Source organism: Capricornis sumatraensis, chromosome 1 (assembly GCF_032405125.1).
Source record: "Capricornis sumatraensis isolate serow.1 chromosome 1, serow.2, whole genome shotgun sequence".
NCBI classification, from domain to species: domain Eukaryota; kingdom Metazoa; phylum Chordata; class Mammalia; order Artiodactyla; family Bovidae; genus Capricornis; species Capricornis sumatraensis.
In genome coordinates this window covers 31560578-31585787 of record NC_091069.1, presented here as the reverse complement: position 1 = coordinate 31585787, position 25210 = coordinate 31560578, and the positions used below count along the sequence as shown (strand labels likewise).

Here is a 25210-nt window from a genome sequence, read left to right as displayed (position 1 = left end):
TTTGCTCAGTAAGATAAAAAGTTTTGGGAAGGTGGAATTATGAAGTTGCCTAAAAAGTAATAGAAGGTAATGGAACAAAATGATGAATACATTGTTCAATAAAGTTCTTGGTGAAAGTGAAAAATGTGTCTTTCACTTAAAGACCGAAGAAAGTTTTTGGCCAACCGAATACTTCCTCAACCTGGTTTTAACAATCTTATGCCCTGGTGTCTCAGATGGTAAAGAATCCATCTGCACTGTGGGAGACCTGGGATCATTCCTTGGGTTGGGAAGATCCCCTGGAGAAGGGCATGGCAACCCATTCCAGTATTCTTGCCTGGAGAATCCCATGGACAGAGGAGCCTGGCGGGCTCCAGTCCATGGGGCCGCAGAGAGTCAGACTGAGTGACTAAGCACAGCACGTGAAGTCAGCAGTGGTTTTTGAGTTATGGTGGCCGTGCTGCAACAGGAGACTGCTCTCTCTTTTAAGTCTGGCATGTTTTAGCCTGCCCGTTGTCTCTTTGTCATTTTAAATCATGTAATATTTTCAGATAAAAAGATATTCTCTTCCAGGAAGAAAATTGCTGTTTAAACTGTAAGAGATATAAACCATTTTTGTCTTTTTATAACTCCTCAGCTCACTCCTCATATTTTTCCCCACTTTCTATAGTCTTTCATGATGATTGTTTAGAAATATTAAACTAGTAAGCTGTTGCTCTTGGGATATTTGAGGAAATTTTAGGATATTTTGTGTGCCTGAAGTTTTAGGACTTTGTAGAATAGTAGAATAGTATTGGCTCTAAGAAAATAAATAGCAGTGTGAGTTTTGTTTTCTGAAGTCATGGTAACTGCTGCCTCTGTGAATTCTTTTTACAAATGAAAGAAAAAGAAATTGTACTTTCAAGCTTTCTCATGAAAACAGGAGTACCCATTTTTTCAAAAGGTGAAAGAAAAAGCTGTCTTATAAAGGAAACTGGAACAGATTGATGGCACCAGTATACTTTCTAACAGGGGCTGTTCCTGTTCTGTTTTTTCTTTTCTGTTTGAGGATCTTTTCCTCATCAGTTATCTTGCTCTTTTTAGTGGGGAAAGGGCTTACTGCATGGTTTGTGGGATCTTAGTTTTTTCTTTTGAACTGTGGTGTTGGAGAAGACTCTTGAGAGTCCCTTGGACTGCAAGGAGATCCAGCCAGTCCATCCCTAAAGGAAATCAGTCCTGAATATTCATTGGAAGGACTGATGCTGAAGCTGAAACTCCAATACTTCGGCCATCTGATGCAAAGAACTGACTTAGTTGAAAAGACCCTGATGCTGGGAAAGATTGAAGACAGGAGAAGGGGACAACAGAGGATGAGATGATTGGATGGCATCACCGACTCAATGGACATGAGTTTGAATAAACTTTGGGAGTTGGCGAGGGACAGAGAGGCCTGCTGCAGTCCATGGGGTCGCAAAGAGTCTTCTCCAACATCACAGTTCAAAAGACACAGCTGAGCGACTGAACTGAACTGAGTTCTCCAATCAGGGATGGACCCCAACAGTGAGAGCACCAAGTCTTAATCACTGGACTACTAGGGAATTCCCCTCTTTAAATTTTTATTATAGCTTGTTCTCTTCTGTGGTCCCTTTTCTTCTATTTACAAGAATCCAGGTCTCTTTAAAAAAAAAAGTTTCTTCACTGACTTCTTTGACTTTGTAACCTCTTTAAGACTATTGTCTTATTTTTCTTAATTCTGACACTTTCAAGAGTAGCTTTGTGGTTTATCACCTGTACATTCTCACCACTCACTCAATTCTTCACTTAGTGATTTCCACCTCAGCATTTTGCAGAAATTGCCCTATCAGAAGTTACAGTGGAAAAAAAAAAGTTACAGTGACCTCCTAATTAACAGTCCACACATTTACCAGCTTTTCTACCATCTGATCTTTTTATAACCAACCTCTACTCCCCTTGTTTGAGTGAGACACTATGTTTTTCACTAGTTTATGTGAGATCCTCTGCTCATCTCTGTAATGTAGGCATTTTTAAAAGGTTTTTTACTTTTATTCTCTTGTTTTTTCACTCTGTATGTTACCTATGACCCTTTTAGTACAATTTCATATCTATCTGTAGTCCTCACATCACTCTGTCTCAGAATTGTGTTTCCCACAATCTGATAGACATCTCCCTAGATTTCTGGCTAGAATTCTAAACCTGACTTTCAAAGTCATAACTCACTGTTACATTTCTCCCATCAACATCTGCACACTACCTGTCTCCCCCCACAGCCCTCCGCCTTACTCCATAGCTCCTAAAACACAGCAACCACTTTTTATGCCCACCCTGTCTTTACATTTAATATTGGTGTTACTAATCTCTTAGTTATTCCACTTTCTGGAATCAATTTCTTACTTTCTACATTTATAATGCTGTATGAATCCATCATCAGGACTTGAATCAATCTCTTGGTTTACTAATTCACTTACTGCCTCGAGTTTTTCCTTTTTTAATGCTGTGCTTGGGTACATTCTTTTTGTTTTTTAAGTCCAGGTTCTAGGTTTCTAAACAAATTCTAATCTGGACAGGAAGCCTTCCCTGAAAACCAGGGCAGCATAAAATTCTTCTCTGTTTCATTATTCTCAAGTTCTTTTACCTAGTTTTAGGAGATTTATGGTAGAATAGTATTTAATATTTGTGGTCCTGATGAGTATGGTTTAAGAAACTCAGGGAATTCACTTTTACAAACTGGAAAGCTTTTCTACCTATTTTAGAAGGTTAGAGTTTAGCAAAAAAAGTCACTTAGGTGGGAAGGACAACTTCTTATTGTACTTTTTGTATGGTTTGACATTATTACTATTATACCTCTCTTGGAATGTATCACATCATTGAATCATGTTCCTCTGACAATTCTAGGTGTTTCATTATTGTTATAAAATAAAGTCCACATGATTTATGATGTCTTCCTTCATCTCAGCTGGCAGTTACCATTTTTTGCTTTCAGAGAATTGTGTATTTCTAGATTCTTTACCATCTGAGCCACCAGGGAATCCTATTCCTATTATAGTACTTACTATAATTTGCTATATATTATTACTGTAGCTGTCAATTTAATAGATTGTATATAAGGTTTAAGAAGATTTTAGTCTTTTTTTGAAACCATTATCTAGTCCTCCCCGCCATGTCTTATGTGCACAGTAGGTCCTCAACAAATGTTTGTTAAATGAAATTATTCCCTTTGTTTGAAATGCCTTTCCTGCTCATGGATTGTAATCACTCTGACATATTGCTAAATGACTGTGGGTAGATTGCATAATCTCTCCTAAATATTTTTATCCTGAAACTAGCAACGCCTTCCCTCAAAGGGTTAGGTTATAATTAACTAGTAAAATGCTTTGAAGAAGTTAAAGTTGAGCATTATGATCATCCTATTAAAGGTGAACTGTTGGTATCAGGTTTGTAGGTAAAGCTTTCCCAAAGCTTGAAGTTAATTAGATGGTGTTGAAATAATTACTTTGTAGTATTTGCATCTTGGTTTTTTTACTTTACTTAAATCCCTAGAGTTCTTTGGAGGGAAGGAAGCCTTTGTAATGCTGTTTATAAGCCGAGTCATGATTGAAGTCTTTTCACTGTAGGAGTAGTATAGTGAAGCATTTAAGATGATGTGTATCATGCTATACTTAAATCTTTTATATGCCAGAGATCCTTAGACTTGTGTGTGCTAAGAATCCTTTGGAGGCCCTCATTGAAAATATCCCACCTCCACCCAAGGTTCTAGTTTAGCAGGTTATGTTTCTTAATGACAAATCAGGTGCTTTCTGATTCGGTCAGTATGTGAACAACACTTTGAGAGATACTCCTGAATGAAGCTGTAAAAAGCCTGTAGAATATGAGAGAATGACTAGTAAATAAACATATAAACTTGTATCACTTATGATATTCAAAGTCATTAGTTATATAATATTCACAGAGTTATATAATAACTCATATATTTAAAAAATGGCTTAACTTCAAATACTTTTACTATTTTTCCTTTAATTCAATAAGTACATAGTACTTATTCCTAGAGTGTATTTGTGAAACTTTAGTACCTACAGATGACTCCAGTTGGTGATGGACAAGGAAGCCTGTTGTGCTGCAGTCCATGGGGTCCCACAGAGTCGGACGTGACTGAGCAACTGAACTGACAGATGCCCCATGAAAAAAGAGCTTGATTAAATAAGTTTGTGAATTGTTATATACTGTCATCCCTACTTGGAGATTTATATTGCATATTAACTTTTTTTCTGTATCACTATGTGGCCTGTGGGATCTTAGTTCCTCTACCAGCGATGGAACTTGTGGTCCTTGCACTGAAAGTAGAGAGTCTTAACCATTGGACTGCCAGGAAAGTCCTGCGTGTTAACATACTAAAGACTCTTACAAGTCCTGAAGCAAAAAACCTTGGACCTCATTGTTTTCTGAAATTTATTTGACTGTGAGCTTTCCTTTCTTTCTCCTAGCAATTTCTATTAATTTACTGAACAAACTTGAGGAAATTTTGCTTTTTCTTTCCTCCCAGTTAGGAATTGAGTGAATGAATTGAGTAAGGAGGGTTGGGGAGGGAAAATTCTTAGTAGGATGCCAACTAAACTATATAGGAGTGATTGGATTAGATAATTACCACCATGATAGTAATGGATAAAGGCAAGTAGCAGTCAGTGAATGCTGTGGCTAGTGAGTTTGATGAAGAACAGAGTATTGGTTAATTTTAAGAATGATTTCACATAAACTAATCAAATACAAAGGGAAAAATAGTGACTTTATAGTGGGGAAACGTGGCAGACACCAACTTGATTAGGTGATCAAGGTTATTCTTAGTGATGGGTAGGTACAACACGCATAGTATCCTGTCTGTATATTCTTCCATGAATGTTATGGCCTGAATTGGGTTACGGGGAACATCAGGTAGACCCAGACTGATGGTCATTCCAGAGAATTAAAAAGCTTATATTCTTTACAGTTAAGGGCATGAAAATGAGGAACTGAGGGGACTGTTCCAGATAGGAGACAAAGGAGGTCTGATAACTACATACAGTATATGTTCCTGGATATAATTCTGAATCAGAAAGGAGAAGAGAGATCATGTTGGGACATTTGATAACATTTGGATGTATCTGCAGATTAGCTCTGTGTTATATCAATGATGATTTCCAAATTGAGAGGATTGAATGATATTAATGTAGCAGAATTTTCTTACTTTGTAAGTTACACACTGGAGTATTTTAGAGAGGAATGATGAATCATGTCATAAAAAGATAAATCTACACATCTTTTCTGTAGGCCTGAAATTATTTTAAAATAAAAACTAAACATACTTTTTTGAGCATAAATTTATCTTTCTAACTTTTTTGTTTTTGTATTTACAGATGATTACATTTTGCTACACTTGTAGAAGGATTCCTTCTGTAGATAGTTTTTGGTTGAATAACCACTATCCAGGAATTTAAGAATTCTATGAATTTTAATAAAAAATGCATTTTAAATGTTTTCTTTCAGAAAGCTGAAGCTGATGGTAGTTTAAGTGATAGCCACGTGTCTCCTCCAGCCAAACGCACTTTGAAACAACCTGACTCTGTTTGCAAAGACAAATCAAAATCACGAACTACTGGTCAGCGAGAAGAATGGAATATATCAAGTGGACAGGCCAGGTGAGAAGGGAGAACTCACCCATTGTTTTTTCATAATTTTTTTGATGGGATTCAGGGCTGATATTAATGCTAATTTTCTTAAATTGTAAAACCACCTGTCTAGGAATACTTATAAATTGTATTAAGCTTATTTTATAATTTTTGTATGTAATTTTATTTTCTCTAAATATACCAAAAATACATTTAGTATGTAATAGAAACTATTATTACTTAAAACATTAAGAATTTTGATAGGTCTTGAATGTGCATACATGTTTATACTCCTGAAAATTTAAATAAAAACAGTGGTTAGAAGTATATTTTTTATTTGAAAATACAACCTCTTCTTCCTAAAATTATTAAATATTCCACTTGAATTGGTATGCTAAAATGTAATAAAATCTAAATTAATTTCTAATAAATCTTTTCATGTATCTGATTGTTTTCAACTTAAATTTTCTCTGTGTCTGTTTTGATATGTATTATAAACATAATTTTACTCACCAAAGTAAGTGGTAATGTAATGTAGATAGGATAGCTGTACACACACTCAGAAGAGATTTAAATTTTCAGCTTAGAATCCTTAGCTTCTCTTTTTTCCAAAGTCTTTGATGTAAAAGTGCTGATGATGTGCCAAATGTGAACAAAAGTAAAAGGGAATTCCTTTTTGACAGTATTTTTATTTTATGTCTGTAGGTAAATTTTGAACACTGTTATTAGTCTTTAATGAAAATAATCTTTGGAGTTATATAGATTTTGATAGGCATTATACATTTACTTGGAGAAGGCAATGGCACCCCACTCCAGTACTCTTGCCTGGAAAATCCCATGGACGGAGGAGCCTGGTAGGCTGCAGTCCATGGGGTCGTTAAGAGTCGGACACGACTGAGCGACTTCACTTTCACTTTTCACTTTCATGCACTGGAGAAGGAAATGGCAATCCACTCCAGTGTTCTTGCCTGGAGAATCCCAGGGACGGGGGAGCCTGGTGGGCTGCCATCTATGGGGTCGCACAGAGTCGGACACGTAGCAGTAGCAGCAGCATACATTTACTAGTCTCTAGAGTCTGTGCCTAATTTAATATGTACCACTTTATTTAAAATTTTTAATTTTGCATTGTCTGAGAGCTAGGTTGAAAATTATGTGAATCAGTCTATTGATTTTTTTTTAACTTTCCCAACTTTCCCATACTCATTCATCTGAGATGAAACAGATCCAGATCACTATAATGATGTCACTTAAACTAAGTACTTCCCTTTAATTATACTTCTACACTTGATTTATGGGTTGTATCTGTATCCTGTGTTTATTAGATGAGTGAATCAGGCTTCTTTTTCTAACAAATGTTTCTAAAAAGTATTCTTTTACTGTTAAAAGTTTTGCCTTTAATTGTGAGATAATTTTAACAGTATAACTCAAGTATGAGCCTCTCTAGTACAGTAGATTTCCCACACCTTATCCACTCAGAGATCTGTATAAATTAATCTTAATCATGTCTTTCATGTAAAAAGAAGAAAGAGTTTTGCTTTCATTTAGATACCTTAAGAGTCTGATATTCCTTTCAAAAAACTTTAAGTACATTTTGAATAAGAAACTTAAGAAATAATGAATACTAATAGAATTTACTGCTTCTGTTTTGGCAGGAGAATAATGTTTAGCAGTTCACACAGTTTTAAAGGTTTTTAGGGTAAACTTTCATCGAGGAATGTGATTAAGTGCTACACTGCTAGAGTCTTTTAGTACTTCAGATGACCTGAAAAGAAAATGCCATTTGGTCTGTCAGATTCAACAGAATTGAATTTTGGGGAAACTTGTAGTTAAAAATATTGTAGATTTTAAGATAATATTAATACAAAAATCAAGATTTATATGAGTGCTTATGTTAGTTTTTATGTCATGAACCTGAGAATCTTAATTCCTTTATTTTGGTAATCTAAAGTTCTAAGAGCATCTAAGGTAAAATGACTGAAGTCCTTTCAGGAAAATGATTTTTTAAAATACAGTTCATTTGGAGGAAAATTGAATAAAGATAAAAATTAGTATTAGCTATGAAAAATGATGAATCTTAAAGGACTTTAACAACCATTAAATTCTGTAAAGAAACTACTGTTGATTGGTAAAATAACATTTAGGAATAACTTTTAGAGATTGGATGAAGATAGAGATTAAAATGGAACTAGAACTTTGTCATCTTCATAAATGATTTGAGATAAGAGTATAAGTTTTCTTTGGGGGAAGAATCTGGGTTTATATATTTAAAGTCCCACGTGTATCAATATAGTTACAGTGATTGATAATATTTTTGTAAAATGAGGATTTTCTTGGTAAAAATCTTTTACTGTATTACATCTTTTCTTCTTTAGCTTATATGTAGAAATTCATAATTATACTTGCTAACCTAGATAGCTGTTGCAGCTTACAAATATTTTGAGTTCAGAATCCCATTTCATTGACTTTTGTCAGTTGACATTTATTTAGCCACTAGATATTTATCTAATTTGGAGGCTGTGTGTTGCGGAGTAGGTGGTTGGGAGAGTCAACATGGAGAACATGGCATGCATTTGATAAATCTGTAGAATAATAGAGAGACATACTCTGAGGAACACATGAAATTAAATCTTTGATAAGCCTAACTGCACTAAAGTGTAATATGTGTGAAAATTTTGTTTTGTGGTCAGATGATTAAGGAGTAGTGAGGTTAGGCAGAAGTATAATCACCACTGCTGAGGCTCATTAGAATTGAAGGCTGGTAGTGGTTAAAGTTTTTCCAAATGAATGCTTTTGCTGAATTGAGGTTTAAAATTCTCATAAATCATTGAATACCTTGGGTTTATGTGGGTGAATAAGTAATGATTTTTGAGTCTGGTATTGAACTGGTAGCATGTTCCACGTAATTAAAGATGTAGAAACTTTTAATGTAATAATTACTGAAGGCAGTGATAGTGTCTCCATTTAAAAAATTTAGGGTACAGAGATAAAGGTAAATATCCCTCACTTACTCCCCATTTTAAAAATAAACAAAGGGGACTTCATAATCATAAAGGATTTATTAGAGGATTCATTTAATCAGTGAACCTGCATGGTTACATTTTAAGTGATTAATTTTTGGGAACATTGATTCAAAAGATTTTTTAAGCACTTATATAATTGTATAGGCAGACCAACTCTTGAAATACCAATATTATCTTTTTATACCCGAGTATTTCATATTCTATCTCCTTTTTCTTTCTCCTTTTTATAAAGAGAAATGATAATGGTACAATGATGACAATAAGCTATGATTGTAAGATAATGGGATTGATTGAAGAAGTTTTCTTTTTTCTCCCACCTTAAATCAGATCTTTCATTAGCAATGAAATAAAGGCAAGTAAGCACTGTCTTCTTTAGAGGAACAAAAATTGTTACTGTGCTTTCATCCTAGTGATGTTATTTTTTCAACAGAGTTTTAGATTTCTTATGTAGAATGATTTTAGGGTTAGCATCTCTTCTTTTGAATAATATATGTGAAATTCCAACCATTTGGTCTTACACACAGCTAAAATTCATTTGAAGCCAAGAGTTGTGAATTAACTGATTAAACTGAGTTAATGTTATGTTGGATCCAAAGCCAAAGTGTATTTATGCTTTTTCTATGTGGTTTTAAGTGGATTTTAAGAGTGATTCTAGGAAATTCCACATGTATAATGTTCTAAGGAATAACCTAATAACATCAATTTTATTACTTTATAGTCAAGCTCATATACCAGGAGAATTGTGTAATAAAGATTCTAAAAATGAAATACTTTCCAAGACGTAGTATTTTAGAACAAGATGGTTGTGTTGTTTACCTGGGGAAAGGGGGGATGGAGTTTTTTGTTTTTGTGTTCTTAATAGTCGGAAGGTACGTAACAGTTTTTGTTTATATCATGTAGTCATTCCGTCTGTGACTTTTACTAGACAGGGACATTTATAATTAATATTTATAACACTTAATATATATAATTAACATAAAGCATGCTAGAGTAACCAAAAATGTTAGAATATTTTAGTTAAAAAATGTTGTGCAAACCACATAGATAAGCAGAAGAAAGTCATATATACTATTTTTTGAATGTCTTCTCTCCCCTTTTTAATATTTGGAAATAATAATTGTTGGGTATTTCAAAAAATAAGTTTATGTTGACAGCTCTTTTATTGTGTAACAATTTTTAGTTTTTGAATTTTAATTATAGTAAGGTATACTGCAACTTTCTTCCATAAGTTTTCATATTTTGATGACACTTTAAGTATCTTTCTAGTGACTGAACATTTCTGTCCCTCCACCAAAAGGGAGAGTGGTACAATGACTTTTGAGAGATTAACTAAGTTTTCATGTATTAGTTTAGAATGTGTAATATAATACTTTGAAGAAATTATTAAACTTTGTTGGTATTCAAGTACTTTTTTCTTCTTACAATTTATTGCTTGAATAACTTTGTTTGAATCTTAGGTTGTCAATGGAAACAAGTAGTAAAGGTCTGTGACCATTGCTATTTATGGCATTAGTTAACTTTATGATACATACAAAGCTTAAGCCTTTCCATTGGATTTTAATTTATAGAGTTGAAGACAGAGTGAGTTCAGTTTATAACTTGTTATTAAAGCTTTTCTTGAAGTAATGAAATGACTTTTCACTAATGTATTTTATTAATTTGTATATTATCAATCTTAAGGTAAAAAAATGTTTTCTTTCCTTTTAAAAAAGTAATATTGCATTAGTGACATTTTAAAGATTAAAGTGATTCCACCAGCATTGCATTTTTGTTTCTTTAAATGAATGTTGATGTGTTTGCATATTAAATATAATTGTGTTCTAGGTTAACTTCTCAGCCTGGTGCTACATTACCAAACGGACATAGTAGCTTATGTGAGTATTCTGTTATGAAACTGGCTAGTATTGAAATACTTATAATGTTGTTAGGGTTCTAAAGTGGGGTAAAATAGCATAATTTACTAGTATGCTCAGCATACTGTTAGAAGTGACTGGATTACAGTCATGGTAAATATGTATATAATTGTTACACATTGAGAAATTAGTACAATTGAAATAATTTAAGTTAACATGGCAGATTGTAAACAGTTTTAGAAATTTTACATTATTGGATATTAGAGCCATTTAAGAGGTTATAGTAAGCTCCTTATAGTCTTTTTAAAGTAATTTTTGATGTTTTTCTTTCTTTGTATACTCTGTACTTTGAAATGGAAATTTCTCTCTCCTTGTAGCCCTTCGAAGCCATCCCCATCGAGGGGAAAAGAAAGGAGATGGGGAACTTTCTTGTATAAATGGTGACATGGAAGTCAGAAAAAGCTGTCGTTCCAGGAAAAACAGATTTGAAAGTGTGAACCAGAGTTTGTTATTTGATCAACTGGTAAATAGGTATGAATGCTTTTGCAATAAGCAGTTTCATGTAATTGTTTTTTTTTTTCCAAGCCAGTTATGTTTTAAAAAATAACTTAGGCACTGACTTAGCAATCAGTGTTTAAAAACTTAATTTGAATTAACCTTGGTTAGCTTTAGTCACTTTACTAGATTTAATGCAATTTATGTGATAGCATCTTTTTTTCTCATAGTTTTTAAGCTCTTGTGCATAGTTAGATAATACAAAAAGTAATTTTATTTTAACTTCACTACTACAGTCCTTTAATATTTGCTCATTTAACATTGATGTTTTGACAGTTTTCAAGAAACATTAAGTTCCATTACTGATATATAATAGGTATAATTTTACTTAGTCAAGATTCTGAATTGAAAGTCTTTGGAGACTGCACATGTTGGATATAGCCTAGCTGACTCCTCAGCATCTATGTGCAATGAAACTGTATTCTTCTCAAATAATAAATCATTCCTACTTAATCCTTGCAATAGCCTGGAGAAGGGAGATGAGTGTAATTCCTATTTGAAAGGGGAGGAAATTATATTTTATTGTGGTAGTGTCAAATTTGAGTATTAGTTATTATTTGTTAAGTACCTAGATCAGTATCTGAACACATAGTAAGTGCCATGTGTGTTTAAAATGTCAATGTCAGTATATATTTTGTGGATGTCCGTTTCCTCTAATTTCTAAATAATCTGCCCTTGGAGTGGGAGGTGGGAGAGAGGTTTAAGAGGAAGGGGACATATGTATTTATGCTGATTTATGTTGATGTATGGCAGAAACCAGCACAATATTGTAAAGCAATTATCCTTCAATTAAAAATAAGTAAAATTTTTAAAAAAGAAAAAATGTATCAGTTCAGTTACCTTTATGCTGGCTTTAAAATTTTTACAAATTCTTTATTCTATACAATTTTTAATACCATTTTCAAATAAAAAGATTTGAATTAGTTTTTTTTTTTTTTGGTACCGTGTTCTGATAGTTATTTGTAGTAGTATTATGAATTTAAATATTTGAAGCCGTGTAAACAAAGGTCTTCTATTTGTAAGTTTTATTTTAATATATCATGACAGAAGATGTTCTGTTTCTGTCTTTCTTTTCTTTTTTGGCCATGCTGCATGGCTTGTGGGATCTTAGTTCCCTGGACCAGGGATAGAACCCAGGCCCTAGCAGTGAAATCACTGAGTCCTAACCACTGGACTGCCAGGGCATTCCCTGTTTCCATCTGTTTTGAGGCATTATCTTCTAATGGATGCTAGTTCAGAAGAAGATATTAATTGGGATGTTAGGTACAGTTAGAAATTAGATGGCTTAATTATGCTTTGATGGTGAGCTCTTTTACCTGTATGATATAGAGTTTGATCCTGCAATTGTCTAAACCCTAGTTTTATTATGTAATTGTAGTACTGCTGAAGCTGTACTCCAGGAAATGGACAACATAAACATTAGACGGAATCGTCGATCAGGAGAAGTAGAACGGCTTCGAATGTGGACAGATACAGAATTTGTGAGTATGTTAACCTTAACAACTGTCCCTGGTGGCTCAAAGGGTAAAGAATCTGCCTGCAGTATGGGAGACCCAGGTTTGATATCTGGGTCAGGAAGATCCCCTGGAGGAGGAAATGGTAACTCACTCCAGTATTCTTGCCTGGGAAATCCCATGGACAGAGGAGCCTGGCGGGCTACAGTTCATGGGGTGGCAAAGAGTCGGACATGACTGAGCGGCTAATGCAACAACAACAGCAACCATTGCAAGTAGTTTTTATTTTGATTGAGGAATTCAAAGAGAGAGAGCAGCATTTGGATTTTCATGAATTAATAGAATTGTTCCTTTTTCATTTCCAATTTAATCTGAGATTTTATTGTTTTCTTTTTTCTTTTATCCATACCTTGCTTGCCACAAGCTTCCTCAAAAGACCCTCTACCCTTTTGCCAGAGAGATCTCCTGGAGAAGGAAATAGCAACTCACTCCAGATTCTTGCCTGAGAAATCCCATGGACAGAGGAGCCTGGTGGGCTACAGTCCATGGGATGGCTAAAGAGTTGGATGCAGCTTAGTGACTAAACAACAACATCTTAAAGTACAACTCTGATTCTGTTGTCAACTATTAAGGTTTTTTTTTGGCTGCGCTATGTGGCACGTGAGATCTTAGTTCCCCAACCAGGGATCAAACCTATATCCCCTGCATTAGGAGTATGGAGTCTTAACCACTGAACCACCAGGGAAGTCCCTTTAATGGTTTTTTAATGTGTGCTGAATTAATTAAAATCACCTTAGATAGCCAGTGGATATTTGCTATATGACACAGGGAGCTCAAACCCAGTGCTCTATGATGACCTAGAGGGGTGGGATGGAGTAGGAGGAAGTCTCAGGAGGAAGGGGACATATGTATACCTATGGCTGATTCATTTTGATGTATGGCAGAAACCAGTACAACATTGTAAAGCAATTATTCTCCAATTAAAAATAAATAAATGAAAAAAATCCCCAAAACACCTCAACTGGCAAAATATGATTTCAAACTTTATCTTCTCACACATCATTGTCCAAATACAAACACATCATTCTTCCTTTCCTATCTTTTACTCTTGTTAATACTTCTGGTTGAGGACTTAATGCAATTCTATCTTTGTTTCAAGGCTCATTTCAAGTGCTTCCTCCCCCACTCCCCTAGGCACATTTCCCTTCTCCCTGCCCAATTTTCAAGTATCTTATAAGTTTTATTTTTCTTGTTTCATACATTTATTAAATTCAGTAAGGTCCATTTTCATTGATCTGTGCCTTAAAAATAGATCCTCAATAAATTTTATCAAGTAGGCATGTCCCATTGGGCTAGTGATACTGATGGCTGGGAATAAATTTCATGTTAATATTTGACAGATTTCTCTCTTTAAAAGGAAAACATGGATATGTATTCAAGAGTGAAAAGGCGAAGAAAGTCACTGAGAAGAAATAGTTACGGGATACAAAATCATCATGAAGTCTCTACTGAGGGTGAAGAAGAAGGTTTGTAAAGCACCTTTATGAAATAAATGCTACAAAGTTCAGGTGGGAGGAAAGAAAAACATATACAAACTACATATATATGTGTGTGTATATATATATTGTATATTGCTGGATGGGTGATTTTTTTATTTTAGAGGTCTATATTATATAATTCGGAATAATTTTTGTTCCATTGGCATTTCTGAGAATTTAATTCCTTCATTTGGAAAAATGCCTTTGCTGTACGTTATGCATTGTTGTATAATATTGATATATCTTATTAGTAAGCTGTTGGATAGTCCTTAAATGACCTAATCTGATGTAACATTTGCCATGGGCTGATTTGCTTGTTAGTAGGCAAGACCTCTTTTGTATTTAGGTACTTTTTAACTGGAAATCTCTGTCCATAGCCACCTAAATCTATGATTATTTGGATCTCAAATTTAGTTATGGACAGAGGATGGTGAAGTTAAGAGAAGGAAAGACTGCTAATACTACTGGAGGAAGCGGTACTGCTTTTTTCTGAGGCCTATCTATCTGAGTTCTGATTTGAAGAATTGTGACTGAATTTGTCAGGCTGGATTTGGGAGTAGATGAAAGCACATTTGAGGATTATAAATTGATGACTAGTAAAATCTATAGGATTTACATTTATAGGGTTTAGTTCTGTACGTGTTAACTTTCCTCATTAAAACAGATTTTTAGAAGATTTGGCGTATTTTGAATGCAGTGTATTTGTTTCCATTGGGAAGTCTTATTAGTTCCTACTATTTGTGTAGCTTGGATGGATAAGAATGGGTTTATTTCTCAGATTCTGTAATTCATATATTATTAGTAAGTTTTGAAGAGTTGATATTTTTAATGAAGGTATTTTATTGAGCAAATATTATTGTTGTTACAGCTAGAACCTCTATATTGCTTCCTTTGGAGAAAATCAGTATAGGTGAGACAGATTTATAATGTGATTTTTGCCTTATTATTAACTGAACATCTTTGTAGATTTCCCTGAGGACTTCCCATGTTTAGAATTTTTTCTCATAATAAATAATGCAGGTTTTTTTTTTTTTTTTAAAGGTAATTTTTGAAGTTTTAAGGAAACTTATTTGGGCACAAGTAATTTAAAGTGTTATTTAGTTAAGTAATATTGCATTTGCTAATTTTCTCATGAGTAAAATGTAAAGTCCTTTGCATTTTTAGTCTCCTGTTTCACTGAGCATCACTGACAGTTTAAAATTTTTTCCAGTGCTTTTAATATGATTGTGTTATATTGACAATTCCTGTGGTTAAAAAGTTAATCATAAAATACATTATTGCCTTTGAGGACCGTAAGCTTAAACATTTTCATCAGACTCTCTTTTCAGCTTTTAATTTTATATTGAAGTATAGCCATTTAACAATGTTGTGATAGTTTTATGTGGATAGCAAAGGAACTCAGCCATACATATACATGTATCCATTCTCCTCCAAACTCCCCTCCCATTCAGGCTGCCACATAATGTTGAGCAGAGTTCCATGTGCTATACAATAAGTCCTTTTTGGTTATCCATTTTAAATATAGTAGTGTTTCACCAGACTTTAAAACTGTAAATAGATGTCACATCATAGCTATAGCAAAATCACTTTTAAAAATAAAGGATTTATGTACATTATAATTTTATTTTTTAAATGTATAGCCAGGTAAATGATAAATTGATCAAGAAATAAACTATTACCAATACCCTAGAAATCTGCTTTCATACTCTCTCCCAATCTCTGCCTGAATTTTTCTACCAAAAATGTAACTAATCTGTGTTTACCTGTTATCAGTGGGCCTAATAAACACTGCCAACAAAAATTACTCTTGTTGTAACATTAGTAATTATCTTTTAAGCATTTTTTTTTTTAAATATCAAGTAGTATCTGAATGCTAACTGTATTCAGTGGTTGATTGGGCATTGAATGAAGTTTGTTGTAATAAAGTTTTGAATCATATTCTATTATTGCTTTGTATGTCCAAAAAGATAATACAAAAGATTGAAAAGTCATACGTGAATCAAGAGCTCAATTGTGATAATATTGATATGTTTAGTAGAGAACTATATTATTTGTAGGAAGGGCATTTTCTTTTACATCTAGTTTCATTTTTAATTGCATTGATTTATGCTGTATCATACCGTGTTGACACTTTTAAATGTCACCTGTGTAGAAAGAGTAAAAGATAAAATATAAATATTCAGTTTTAGAGTAGACCAATCCTTGTAGATTAAAGCAGTTTTTTTTTTTTCTTTTGTGTGTGGGAAAATAGAATCTCAAGAGGAAGATGGAGATATAGAGGTTGAAGAGGCAGAAGGAGAAGAAAATGATAGGCCATATAATTTGAGACAAAGAAAAACAGTGGACCGATACCAAGCACCTCCAATAGGTAAGAGACTCTAAATAACTTCTTTCCTTTTTGTGGTAGATTAGCTTATTCTGCTCTGTTCCATAAAAAAAATTAGTGTTGTTGAATTTAAAAGAACGAAATCTCTTACAGATTCCATATATCTTTCCTTATGTATGTTTCTATTCACACCATGACTGAATGTTGGAGGATACAACTGCAATATAGAATTACATAGTGCATGCACATTTTATTTAAATAATCCTAAATTTAAAAATAAATACTGCTCATACTTTTGTATTACTTTGTTGTTCATTGAGTACTTTCATTTGCAGCAGTTCTTTAGGGCAAGCCTCTCTGTGTTCCAAGTGGTTAAGTAATGTAAGCTAAAGTCACAAAAGGGCAGCTTAGCCAGTAAGCTAGGTTTGTGTTTTGTTTTAGTCTTGAGAAGGAAACAGTTTATCCTAACACTTTTAAATCTGATGACAAGTATTCAGTTCCATAGGTTCTATTTTATTGACTATTTCCCCAGCTCTTGGGAAATTCCATCATGACTGATTTCTTCCAGTTTTTAGAATATTGAAATTTAGTTCACGTATCATGAAATTTGCCATTTTTGCCAGGCTTTCCTTATTTTTTATCTGTACAATTTATGAGTTTTTAATATATTCACAAGGGTATGCAGTCATCACCGCTGTCTAATTCTGGAATATTTTCTTCTATACTTCCGTTCTCCCAGCCCTTGGCAATTACTAATGCACTTTCTGTCTCCATCGATTTGCCTATATGTGACCTTTTGTGTCTTGCTACTTTCATTTAGCATAATGGATCATTTTATTCAAACTCTCATGCTCTAAAGCAGTGATTGATTCTCTGGAAATATCAAAGTTACCTCACTAGAAGCTCGCCCAAGTATGTAGACATTATTCTACTCCAGTTAGGAATCACTGTCACAGATAGCCCTGATAATAATAGGACAGGTGTGTTAGGACAGAGAAAAGATTGTGAGGCATTTTTCTAGTGTTTTTTTTTTTTTAAAGCTTTCTTGAAATATGAGTTATATATGTAATCCATTGCCATTGCATATGCTTCGTGTGTACAATTTGTCAAGTTGGAAATACCTTAGGGATTTACTTATGAACTGTCACCACAGTCAAGATAATGAGCATTTTCATCAACCTCTCCACCCTCAAATTTCATTCTGCCTGTTTATAATGTACTCCTAACCCTTGTGGCTCAGCTGGCAAAGAATCTGCCTGCAATGCGGGAGACCTGGGTTTGATCCTGGGTTGGGAAGATCCCCTGGAGAAGGGAAAGGCTACCCACTCCAGTATTCTGGCCTGGAGAATTCCGTGGACAGTTTAGTCCATGGGGTTGCAAAGAGTTAGACACGACTGACCGACTTTCATTTCATTTCAACCTTCTTTTGCCTCCCTCTCCCAACCCTCAGGCAGTGACTTATCTTACCTGCTTTGTGTCACCATGGATGAATTTACATTTTCTCAAACTTTATATATAGTATATACTCCTTTTTGTCTGACTTATTTCACTCAGTACGATAATGGTAAGACTCATCCGTGTTGTTGACTATGACAGTAGTATTTTTCTTTTTATTGCTAAGTAGCATTCCATTGTATGGGTATATCACAATTTGTTTACCCATTCATTTGTTGATGACATTTGGATTGTTGACATTTCTGGTGTCTGGGTATTATAAATACATAAGTTGTTGTGAACATATGTTTGCAAGTCTTTGTTTGGACATATGTTTTCATTTTTCTTATAAATACCTAGAAGTAGAAGGCTGGGTTTTTAAATTAGGTGTATGTTTAACTTACTAAGAATTACAAAACTCTTCCAAAGTAATTATACCATTTACATTCTCACCAACAGTGTATGGAATCCCTTGGCAGTAGTTCATATGGTAAAGAATCTGCCTGCAATGTGAGAGACCTAGATTTGATTCCTGGGTTGTGAATATCTTTTGGGGAAGGGCATGGCAACCCACTCCAATATTCTTGCCTGGAGAATCCCATGGACAGAGGAGCCTGGTGGGCTACAGTCCATGGGGTCGCAAAGAGAAAGGCACGACTGAGCAATTAACACCAACAGTGTATGAGTATCAGTTGCTTCATATTCTTGTCAACATTCAGTTCAGTTCAGTTCAGTCACTCAGTCGTGTCTGACTCTTTGCGACCCCATGAATTGCAGCACGTCAGGCCTCCCTGTCCATCACCAACACCCGGAGTTCACTCAAACTCGCGTCCATCGAGTCCGTGGTGCCATCCAGCCATTTCATCCTTTGTCGTCCCCTTCTCCTCCTGCCCCCAATCCCTCCCAGCATCAGAGTCTTTTCCAATGAGTCAACTCTTCACATGAGGTGGCCAAAGTACTGGAGTTTCAGCTTTAGCATCATTCCTTCCAAAGAACACCCAGGACTGATCTCCTTCAGAATGGACTGGCTGGATCTCTTTGCAGTCCAAGGGACTCTCAAGAGTCTTCTCCAACACCACAGTTCAAAGGCATCAATTCTTCGGCGCTCAGGTTTCTTCACAGTCCAACTCTCACATCCATACACAACTACTGGAAAAACCATAGCCTTGACTAATTGGACCTTTGTTGGCAAAGTAATGTCTCTGCTTTTGAACATACTATCTAGGTTGGTCATAATTTTCCTTCCAAGTAGTAAACGTCTTTTAATTTCATGGCTCTAATCACCATCTGCAGTGATTTTGGAGCCCAGAAAAATAAAGTCTGACACTGTTTCCACTGTTTCCCTATCTATTTCCCATGAAGTGATGGGACCAGATGCCATGATCTTAGTTTTCTGAATGTTGAGCTTTAAGCCAACTCTTTCACTCTCCTCTTTCACTTTCATCAAGAGGCTTTTGAGTTCCTCTTCAGTTTCTGCCATAAGGGTGGTGTTATCTGCATATCTGAGGTTATTGATATTTCTCCTGGCAATCTTGATTCCAGCTGTGCTTCTTCCAGCCCAGTGTTTCTCATGATGTATTCTGCATATAAGTTAAATAAGCAGGGTGACAATATACAGCCTTGTCATACTCCTTTTCCTAATTGGAACCAGTCTGTTGTTCCATGTCCAGTTCTAACTGTTGCTTCCTGACCTGCATACAGGTTTCTCAAGAGGCAGGTCAAGTGGTCTGGTATTCCCATCTCTTTCAGAATTTTCCACAGTTTATTGTGATCCACACAGTCAAAGGCTTTGGCATAGTCAATAAAGCAGAAATAGATGTTTTTCTGGAACTCTCTTGCTTTTTCGATGATCCAGCGGATGTTGGCAATTTGATCTCTGGTTCCTCTGCCTTTTCTAAAACCAGCTTGAACATCAGGGAGTTCACGGTTCACGTATTGCTGAAGCCTGGCTTGGAGAATTTTGAGCGTTACTTTACTAATGTGTGAGATGAGTGCAGTTGTGCGGTAGTTTGAGCATTATTTGGCATTGCCTTTCTTAGAGATTGGAATGAAAACTGACCTTTTCCAGTCCTGTGACCACTGCTGAGTTTTCCAAATTTGCTGGCATTAGGTGTGGTCATTTAAAAAAATTAATTTAAATGTTTATTTATTGTAGTTTTAGTTTACATTTCGCCAATGACTAGTGAAGTTTGGCATATTTTTATGTGCTGATTTGCCAAGATTATCTTTGGTGAAGTATTCAAATCTTTAGCCTATTTTTTCAATTCAATTGTTTGGTTTTTTATTACTGAAGTTTTGAGAATTCCTTATGTACTCTGGATATCAGTCATTGTGATTTACAAATATTTTCTCAGTTGATAGCTTCTTGAAAAAAATTCTCTTAATACTATCTTTCAAAGAGCAGAATTTGTAATTTTGATGAATTTAGTTTATCAAAACATTTTAATAGATTAGGGTTCTGGTGGAGTGTCAAAGAAATCTTTGCTTAACCTAAAGTCACAAAGATTTAGTTTAACATTTTTTAAAAAATGTTTATTTGCAGCTTATAGTGTTTACCACAGAGTATTTATTTGTGTTGTGCTTCCTTTAGACAGCATTTAGAACTTGAAGACAGCTTCTATTCAGGAAATTAACAGAAGTAATTTCTGCTTCTTTAATACATCAGTTTATCAATTTATAATTAGTTATTTCTGTGTTGTCTTTTTTTTTCTTTAAGTACCAGCTCATCAAAAAAAGAGGGAAAATACCCTTTTTGATATTCACAGATCTCCAGCAAGAAGAAGTCATATCAGGTATGTTTTGTTAGTTTTTGAAAGGAGGAAATATTTCCATCTCTCATTTAGATATCTCCTTAAGTACTATGTAGTATAATGCATTACATTGAGGATATAGGTTTTAATGTTGTTAATGATAATGCCAGTGAAAACTAAATAGCATCTTCTTTAATTAGTCACTAATAGTTTTACCCTAAGTGTGACTCTTATCTTCCTGATTCAGTTTGCCAGAAATGATTATTGTTTTAACAATTATGTTCCCGAAAGCTGCACAGCTTTCTGGTCTCTTAGTAAGTTGAGTCTAGAGACTCACATTGCTTTCATTGGAAGAATTGATTCAGTTAGTCTTTGCTACTTTTAGTTTCCTTTTGCCCTTTCAATTAGATGTACAAAGAGGCGTTTTGATTTTGAAAGACTGTCTTCTCTACTGTGTTTTCTGAAAAGGTAATCGATTTCCCATGGCTCAAAAATGAAATAAATAAACATTAAAAGCTGTTTTCTAGTCTCAGTAGCCTCTCAGAAACATTTTTATTAGATTGTATGTCCTTAGAGAATATGTTCATACATATATGTGTGTATATATATATATGTACCAATACATATATTGATTGTTATCCCTTCTTTTTACCCAAAATATACTGTGCACATTGTTCATACCTTGTTTTTTCACTGGATTTGTTTTCACTGTCTTTTCATTTAAGCATAGCAACATTTTACATTTATAGTTCTATAACATTACTGTATTTAATATAGATATACTGTAATTTTAAAATTATTTCTTTATTGAGAATCAGGTTGTTTTCACTGTTTTGCTATTACAGTGTATGGTTTATAATGCATACCCTTATATAATCATCTTTTACATGTGTACAAATATGTCTGTAGGATAAACTTATAGAAGTGGAATCTCTGAGTTAAAGAGAATGTGAAATTGTAATTTGATGACCTTCAATGCTGTTGAATCAGCTTGTGGTCCACTCTGCAATGAATGAAAGTCCATACTTCTCTGTATTTCTGCCAGCAAAACGCATTCTCAAACTTTCGGATTTTTGCCAGTCTGAGAATTGAAAAGGAAATCTTGGTTTATTTTTGAATCTCTTACAAGAGTATTTTTTCCTGTATTTTTAAAAGGCATTTACTTTTTTTCCCCTGAAATGTCTGTAAAGTTTGCCTATTTTATAATAGATTTTTGCTCTTTTTTTTTTAAACTATTGCTAATTTATAAAATTATAGGACCATGTGAATCTGCTTGCTTTTAATCTACTTTTAGTAGGTATGACCTAAATCAAATCCCTTATGATTATACAGTCTAAGTGACAGATAGATTCAAGGGATTAGATTTGATAGACAGAGTGCCTGAAGAACTATGGACGAAGGTTTGTGACATTATACAGGAGGCAGTGATCACAACCATCCTCAAGAAAAAGAAATGCAAAAAGGCAAAATGGCTGTCTGAGGAGGCCTTAGAAATAGCTGAGAGAAGAGAAGTGAAAGGCAAAGGAGAAAAGGAAAGATATATCCATTTGAATGCAGAGTTCCAAAGAAGAGCAAGGATACATGAGAAAGCCTTCCTAAGTGAACAATGCAAAGAAATAGAGAAAACAATAGAATGGGAAGACTAAAGATCTCTTCAAGAAAATTAGAGATACCAAGGGAACATTTCATGCAAAGATGGGCACAATAAAGGACAGAAACATTATGGACCTAACAGAAATAGAAGATATTAAGAAGAGGTGGCAAGAATATACAGAGCTATACAGAAAGGACTTTAATGACTCAGATAACCATGATGGTGTGATCACTCACCTAGAGCCAGATATCCTGGAGTGTGAAGTCAAGTGGGTCTTAGGAAGCATCATTATGAACGAAGCTAGTGGAGGTTGTGGAATTCAAGCTGAGCTACTTCAAATCCTAAAAGATGATGCTGTTAAAGTGCTGCACTCAACATGCCAGCAAATTTAGAAGACTTAGCAGTGGCCACTGGACTGGAAAAGGTCAGTTTTCATTCCAATCCCAAAGAAAGGCAATGCCAAAGAATGTTCAAACTACCACACAATTGCATTCATCTCACACACTAGCAAAGTAATGCTCACAATTCTCCAAGTGAGGCTTTTAGCAGTACATGAACCGAGAATTTCCAGATGTTCAGGCTGGATTTAGAAAAGGCAGAGGAATCAGAGATAAAATTGCCAAATCTGTTGGATCATCAAAAAAGCAAGAGAATTACAGAAAAACATCTACTTCTGTTTCATTGACTACCCTAAAGCCTTTGTGTGGATCACAACAAACTGTGGAAAATTCTTCAAGAGATGGGAATACCAGATCACCTTACCTGCCTCCTGAGAAACCTGTATGCAGGTCAAGAAGAAACAGTTAGAACTGGACATGGAACAACGGACTGGTTCAAAACTGGGGAAGGAGTACATCAAGGCTGTATATTGTCACCATGCTAATTTAACTTATATGCAGAATATATCATGTGAAATGCCGAGCTGGATGAAGCAGAAGGTGGAATCACTTTCAGTAACCTCAGATATGCAGATGACAATACTCTTATGGTAGAAAGTGAAGAGGAACTAAAGAGCTTCTTGATTGAAGGTGAGAGGAGAGTGAAAAAGCTGGCTTAAGACTAAACATTCAAAAAAACAATGATCATGGCATTTAGTCCCATCGCTTTCTGGCAAATAGATGGGGCAACAATGGGAACCATGACAGACTTTATTTTCTTGGGCTCCAAAATCACTGCAGATGGTGACTGCAGGCATGAAATCAAGGCCACTGCTCCTTGGAAGAAAAGCTATGACAAACCTAGACAGAGTATTAGAAAGTAGAGACATTACTTTGCTGAAAATGTCCCTATGGCCAAAGCTATGGTTTATCCAGTAGTCATGTATGGGTCTGACAGTTGGACCATGAAGAAGGCTGAATGCCTAAGAATTGATGCTTTTGAACTGTGGTGCTGGAGAAGACTCTTGAGAGTCCCTTGGACTGCAAGGAGATCAAACCAGTCAATCCTAAAGGAGATCAAGTCTGAATATCCATTGGAAGGACTGATGCTAAAACTGAAGTTCCAATACTTTGGCCACCTGATGTGAAGAGCCGACTAATTAGAAAAGACCCTGGTGCTGGGAAAGATTGAAGGCAGGAGGATAAGGGGATGACAGAGGATGAAATAGTTGGATGGCATCACTGACTCAATGGACATGAGTTTGAGCAAGCTCCAGGAGTTGGTGAAGGACAGGGAAGCTTGGTGCGCTGCAGTCCCTGGGGTTGCAAAAAGCCAGACACAGCTGAGTGACTGAACAAGTAGTTCTTTCTTTGTGTAGTATAGTAGTCCTTTGTCACAAATTGCCAGTCTTTTTTCTGTTCTTAGTTTGTGTTTTAACTTTGCTTTTGATTGTCTTTACCAGAAAGTTTTTATTTTTATGTAGTCAAATTTATCAGCCTACTATGTTTTTTTAGAGGGGCTTCCCAGTTGACTCAGTGGTAAACAACCTGCTTGCCAAGCAGAAGATGCAGGTTCAATTTCTGGATCAGGAAGATGCCCTGGAGAAGGAAATGGCAACCCACCCCAGTATTCTTGCCTGGGAAATCCCATGGACAGAGGAACCCAGTGGGCTCCTGTTTAGAGGAGCCTGGTGTGCTACAGTCCAGGGGGTTGCAAAGGGTTGGACATGACTGAGTGACTGAACAACAATTACAATATTTTTAGATTTTGAATCATATTTAGAAAAGCCTTCCCAAATCCAGAGTGTTAAGGAAGTTCACCTTTGTTTATTTTTATTTGATTTAGAATACTGATGGTTTTCTTTTAAAGCTTTTGTTGGATTATAGTTGATTACAATGTTGTGTTAGTTTCAGGTGTATAGCAGAGTGAATCAGTTATGCATATAGCTCCTTTGTTTATTTTTAATGTTTCATATTTTACTCTAATTTTGATCCATCTGAATTTTATTCTTGTGTGAGATTTGTAGTATGGATCCAGCTTTTTTCCCAGGTGGAAAATGAGTTTTTCCAACCTCATTTATTGAGTGAATCTGTGTTTTCTCCATTGATTACAGTTGCCCCATTTATTACCAAATTATGTACAATGTATAAATATTATATTACATAAAAGATGTCCTTTTCCTTTTTTTTTTATTCTTATATTTTTTTCTCAGATGGCTGTTTGTATATATGCAAACAGTTAATTTTTGTATATTAATTGTACCCCACTTCTTTATTGGGAATGCCTCTAGCATGTCGTCTGTAAGACTGATGCTTAAGAAAGATATATTTTATATCTTAGACAGTTTGTGGTTGTTAATAATCTTGTCATTGAGGCTTAGAGGATTTTTGTTTTGTTTTGTTTTTTTTGTGGTTGTTTTTGACTATGCCGCATGGCTTGTAGGATCTTAGTTCCCTGAAAAGGGATTGAGCCTGCATCCTTGGCAGTGAATTCTGAGAGTCCTAACCACTGGCCTGCCAGGAATTCCTGGATGTATGTTTTTATTTCTCTTGAGTATATCCCTTGGGGTAGAATTACTGGGCCATGTGATAACTTTATGCTTAATCATTTAAGAACTGCTTGAATGTTTTCCAAAGTGACTATACCATTTTACATTCTCTTCATCAGTGTATAGCGTTTCCAGTTCTCTTCAA

At 34.9% G+C, this 25210-nt stretch overlaps 1 protein-coding gene across 1 annotated transcript in view; it reads left to right on the top strand.

Moving 5' to 3' along the window:
- Positions 1-25210, top strand: part of ATAD2B (ATPase family AAA domain containing 2B) — a 125107-nt gene that overhangs the window by 10626 nt on the left and 89271 nt on the right. Inside the window, exons 2-8 of the mRNA XM_068974418.1 lie at positions 5494-5645; positions 10460-10509; positions 10866-11019; positions 12422-12524; positions 13915-14023; positions 16287-16403; positions 20512-20587. Coding sequence (XP_068830519.1) covers positions 5494-5645; positions 10460-10509; positions 10866-11019; positions 12422-12524; positions 13915-14023; positions 16287-16403; positions 20512-20587 — 761 coding nt within the window. The remainder of the gene's footprint in view (positions 1-5493; positions 5646-10459; positions 10510-10865; positions 11020-12421; positions 12525-13914; positions 14024-16286; positions 16404-20511; positions 20588-25210) is intronic.